The sequence below is a fragment of the Ascaphus truei genome, chromosome 5 (genome assembly GCF_040206685.1).
Source record: "Ascaphus truei isolate aAscTru1 chromosome 5, aAscTru1.hap1, whole genome shotgun sequence".
NCBI classification, from domain to species: Eukaryota; Metazoa; Chordata; class Amphibia; order Anura; family Ascaphidae; genus Ascaphus; species Ascaphus truei.
The window spans coordinates 50,391,858-50,395,933 of record NC_134487.1 but is presented as its reverse complement, the minus strand read 5'-3'; the positions used below and the strand labels follow the sequence as shown (position 1 = coordinate 50,395,933).

General features: G+C 38.5%; 1 protein-coding gene across 1 annotated transcript; it reads left to right on the top strand.

The window, feature by feature from the left end:
• Positions 1–2,194: 2,194 nt before the first annotated feature.
• On the top strand, positions 2,195–3,702 carry LOC142494641 (uncharacterized). Its single transcript, XM_075599073.1, has 2 exons — positions 2,195–2,291; positions 2,657–3,702. The coding sequence occupies exons 1-2, from the start codon at positions 2,195–2,197 to the stop codon at positions 3,676–3,678; spliced, it is 1,119 nt and encodes a 372-aa protein (XP_075455188.1). The 3' UTR covers positions 3,679–3,702.
• The last annotated feature ends 374 nt before the right edge of the window (positions 3,703–4,076 follow it).

Here is a 4,076-nt window from a genome sequence, read left to right as displayed (position 1 = left end):
CCAGTCAGCACCAGCCAAGCTCTGACCCTAAACCTGCTCGGAAGAAACGTGTGGAGAAGCCACGTAATCCTCGCTTCAATGACCAGGAAAATACAGCTCTTGTCACTGGCATTCTGGAGCACTATGACAGTATATATGGACATTTACTAGGTAAGTGTACCTTTACATTTATTATTCAAATACATGTGATCCTAGGTCATCTGAGTTTTGTTCATATGCAAATATGGGTTCAGAATATCTTTCTATGTTAATTAGTCTGGAAACACAGCTTTTTATCATGCCTTACAAGGACAACTAAACACAGGCGGTCAATTTGCCATAACTGCATACAATATGAACGCAACCTTGCTTACATGTATAGGTTTAGTAGTGAATGCTCATGTGCTTCACATATTACACATAAAACAGCATGTTTGCTATCTCTTGGAACAGCTAGCAGTGTAGGAAACTGGTGCTTCTATTATTATTAATGTACATCATATATTTTATATGTTTTTCAAGGGCGGACAAGTTCAGCAAGCAGAAAAGAAATGTGGGACACAATAGTCATTGGTGTCAATGCGTGTGGGAATCATGTGAGGGACAAGCGGAATTGTCACAAGAGATTTGATGATATTAGGTCCAAATTGAAAAAGAAAATACAACACCAACGCGTGCATGCTACTGGCACTGGAGGTGGGCCGACACCACAACGTCTCATATTAAGTCCATTGGAGGAGCTGCTTCGGGCAAAATTACTTCCCGTCGTCGTGGAAGGCTTACCTGGTGACCGTGATATAGGAATTTATCCCTCACAATTTCCACCAGGTGAGAAATATTAATGTTCGTGAATATTAAGTGTGTCGTTGCTTACAGTTATTTTGCATATTTACACTGTTTTTTATACTGTCTTCACAATATAAGCATACCTGCATCTATATATGTATATGTCTGATTCTGTATATATATATATCTCAAAATAGACATATATGTTGTAGTCCTACTAAAAGCAGTAACTAATATAGCACGTGCCATTGTGTGCTCATTTACATGTGAATTCCCAAAATGCATTGCTGCAGTGGAAGCAATTGATGGTGGGCGAAGATGGGGAACAACAGGGTAGTACACATGTGTAACACATGTTAATCAGAAATTAATACTAGCTACAGGTACAGAACATAAATATGTATAATATTATTGTGTATTTTATTTAATGTACTCCGACAAACATGACATTACTGCCTATTTTAAGCATGCATCAAATATATTGCATGCAACGGCCTACAAACATCACTTGCACTAACACATCTATAGTTGTTTATGAAAAGGTCCATTTTTGCTTTAAGTCATATACAGACAGCATAATGAGGCACACGTATCATATTTTATGTCATTGTTTTCATAATTTAAAAACTGCACACGACTATTTAGCTCATCTACCATTGTGTTAAAGCAGCTGCAATTAATATCTCATCACAGCATACACTTCAACAGAGGGGGTGGGGTTCAGCACACACACTAATTACAGCCTCATTTTAGGGTCAACTTAGTTCACACCATTTTCACCTGTTTCAAGTAATTGAAAGGTGTGGCTGATTAGGCTTTTTGGGGAAGTGAATACCGTTCTTACAACCTGACTAGCACAACTGAAGTTAATCACACTCATTTGAAAGCTTCACTTTAGCTACTAAATGCCCCAACAACTCATTACTTATCAAAGCGTACCTCACACATTAGTTCACTCATATCTATAGTTGAACTACTACTATCAACGACACATTATCACACACTGCATGTGTTGTCTTGTTGAGTCACAGCCACATTCATGTGTGCCACATCTTATATTAATGTACCACACATATCCTCTACCAAAAACAACACTTTTTGCAATATGACCACCTTCATGATAACCATTGTGAATGGTCATCTCATGATAGTTATGTACATTATGATACTGATATCACTACACAACATATGATTTTTATGTACAAATTTAATCTATTTATCCTCACGCATTACTGCAGAAACATAGTATGTTTTATGTTAGGGAACTCAAAAGTTCTAAGTACACAGGCATGTACATTGTTATTACAACTATTTATGTTCACTTTCACACACACATTTTGGGTTAAGGAACTGATGCTGTTACGTACTCATAAATACAGAACATACAATAACTGTTTGTTCAATATTTACACATGTAAATGTAAAACTTATGTCATTGTTATATATAGTTGCCCCTGAAGGACATGTGTCACCTGAGAGGGAACAAGTGTCTTCACCTGGGTCAGCCAGCTCAACACACCTAGAAGGTGAGTGTATCAGTTGGTGGCCATATAATATGTGCTCTTCTATATGTTATGTTGTCATGTTCATTAATTGTTTTGCACATGTTTTTTAAATACGATTACTTAGTGTATGTGAAAATGAAGTGTAAGGCAACATGTATTGTGTTAGTGATGTTAACTATCATGTAGGAGTTGTGAGTTTACAGCAAGTTTTCATTCACTCATATTTCATACTGAGTCCAAACATTATTCTTAAGTCAAGGTAGTTTTTAATGTGAGGTTATAAAACGTATGGAAACATGTTAGTTGTTTCTTTTGACACAGTAGAATTACATAGTAACACAGCAGAGATTAACATGCCATTTAATAATGTGTACATTTATTTGTAGAACATGATGAAGAGGATTATGATGATGATGATGATGATGATGATGATGATGATGATGATGCCGCCGCCGCCGCCATAGACACACAAATACAAGCAAGTGACCATGAAGAGGTTCCAATTGAAACTGTTTTACCGCCAAAACGTCCAGCAAATACCACATATGATGCAATTGTAGCTTCTGAGGGAAAAATTGTGGAAGCAGAAAATCGTCGCCATTCTGACCTGATGACAGTGCTGGAAAGGATGATTGCACTGCAGGAAGAAACAGTTTCACAATTGGCACATCTCCACAGAGTCTTCATTGAAGTGCCTAAACAGTTGCAAAAAATCAACACCTCATTCGAAGCATTAGTTGTTCATCAAACACAAGCTAATTACTGGAGAATGACTAATGTACCACAATTCAACACCTCACAGGCAGGATCTGTTCATGCAGGTCAGTTTTCACCACATTCATCTGATATTCATTCACCAGGCCCAAATGTTACCGGTCAAGTAGCAGACATTGCTGTGCAGGTTCCTGATGACATCCTACCGCTGCCATCTGTACAAATTCAGCAGCAGACACCTACAAAGGAGGCGACAAAAACAAAACAAGACACACATGAAACAGACCAACCATCACTTGTGCAGTGTCTACCAACTTGCTCACATGTGTCAGTGGGCACAAGCCCTGTCCGTGAACAGTCACTACCCAAAAGCCCTGTAGGTGAGTCACTGCCCAAAAGCCCTGTAGGTGAATCGCTGCCCAAAAGCCCTGTAGGTGAATCGCTGCCCAAAAGCCCTGTAGGTGAATCGCTGCCCAAAAGCCCTGTAGGTGAATCACTGCCCAAAAGCCCTGTAGGTGAGTCACTGGCCACAAGCCCTGTAGGTGAGTCACTGGCCACAAGCCCTGCCCGTGAAGTGCCAGAGGCCACTCAAAGTGGCTCTGTTGTGCCTAAAGTTGGTGGCAAAAGAAAAAGGAAAATTCAAGAGACAACAAGCAGGCCTGTTACTCGCTCGCAAAAGGAACAAAAAAAATAAATGTTATAATTCACAAAATATGTCTTTGGCCTTGTTTTGTTGACTTCAGATTATCTAATTACTATTGTATGTATGCTGAAGACTGTGTTGTTTCCAAACTTTCAAGTATGTTCTTGTACACGTGAAGATTTGGAAATGTTAACACTCCTAATTAATGAATAGTGTTATAAATATTTATGTTTTAATCGTCTGTTCAGTTTTGGTCCACCAGGAGCCAGTTGCTAAGTTTAGAGAAGCTGCCATTGACTTTGCAGCAAAACATTGCATTTGGGTGTGTTAATTGATGTAATCATTGCATGTGCATATTATTTTCATGCAATTATAAAAGCACCTATTTAACTGCAAACATCTTTCTTGTACGTGTACAGCAGGATTTTGTGTTAAATATTACTTACCTT

Coding starts and splice junctions, on each gene's coding strand:
- LOC142494641 (XM_075599073.1), top strand. CDS start 2,195: ATGTCATTGTTATATATAGTTGCCCCTGAAGGACATGTGTCACCTGAG. Junction 2,292..2,656: donor CAGCTCAACACACCTAGAAG/GTGAGTGTATCA, acceptor ATTTATTTGTAG/AACATGATGAAGAGGATTAT.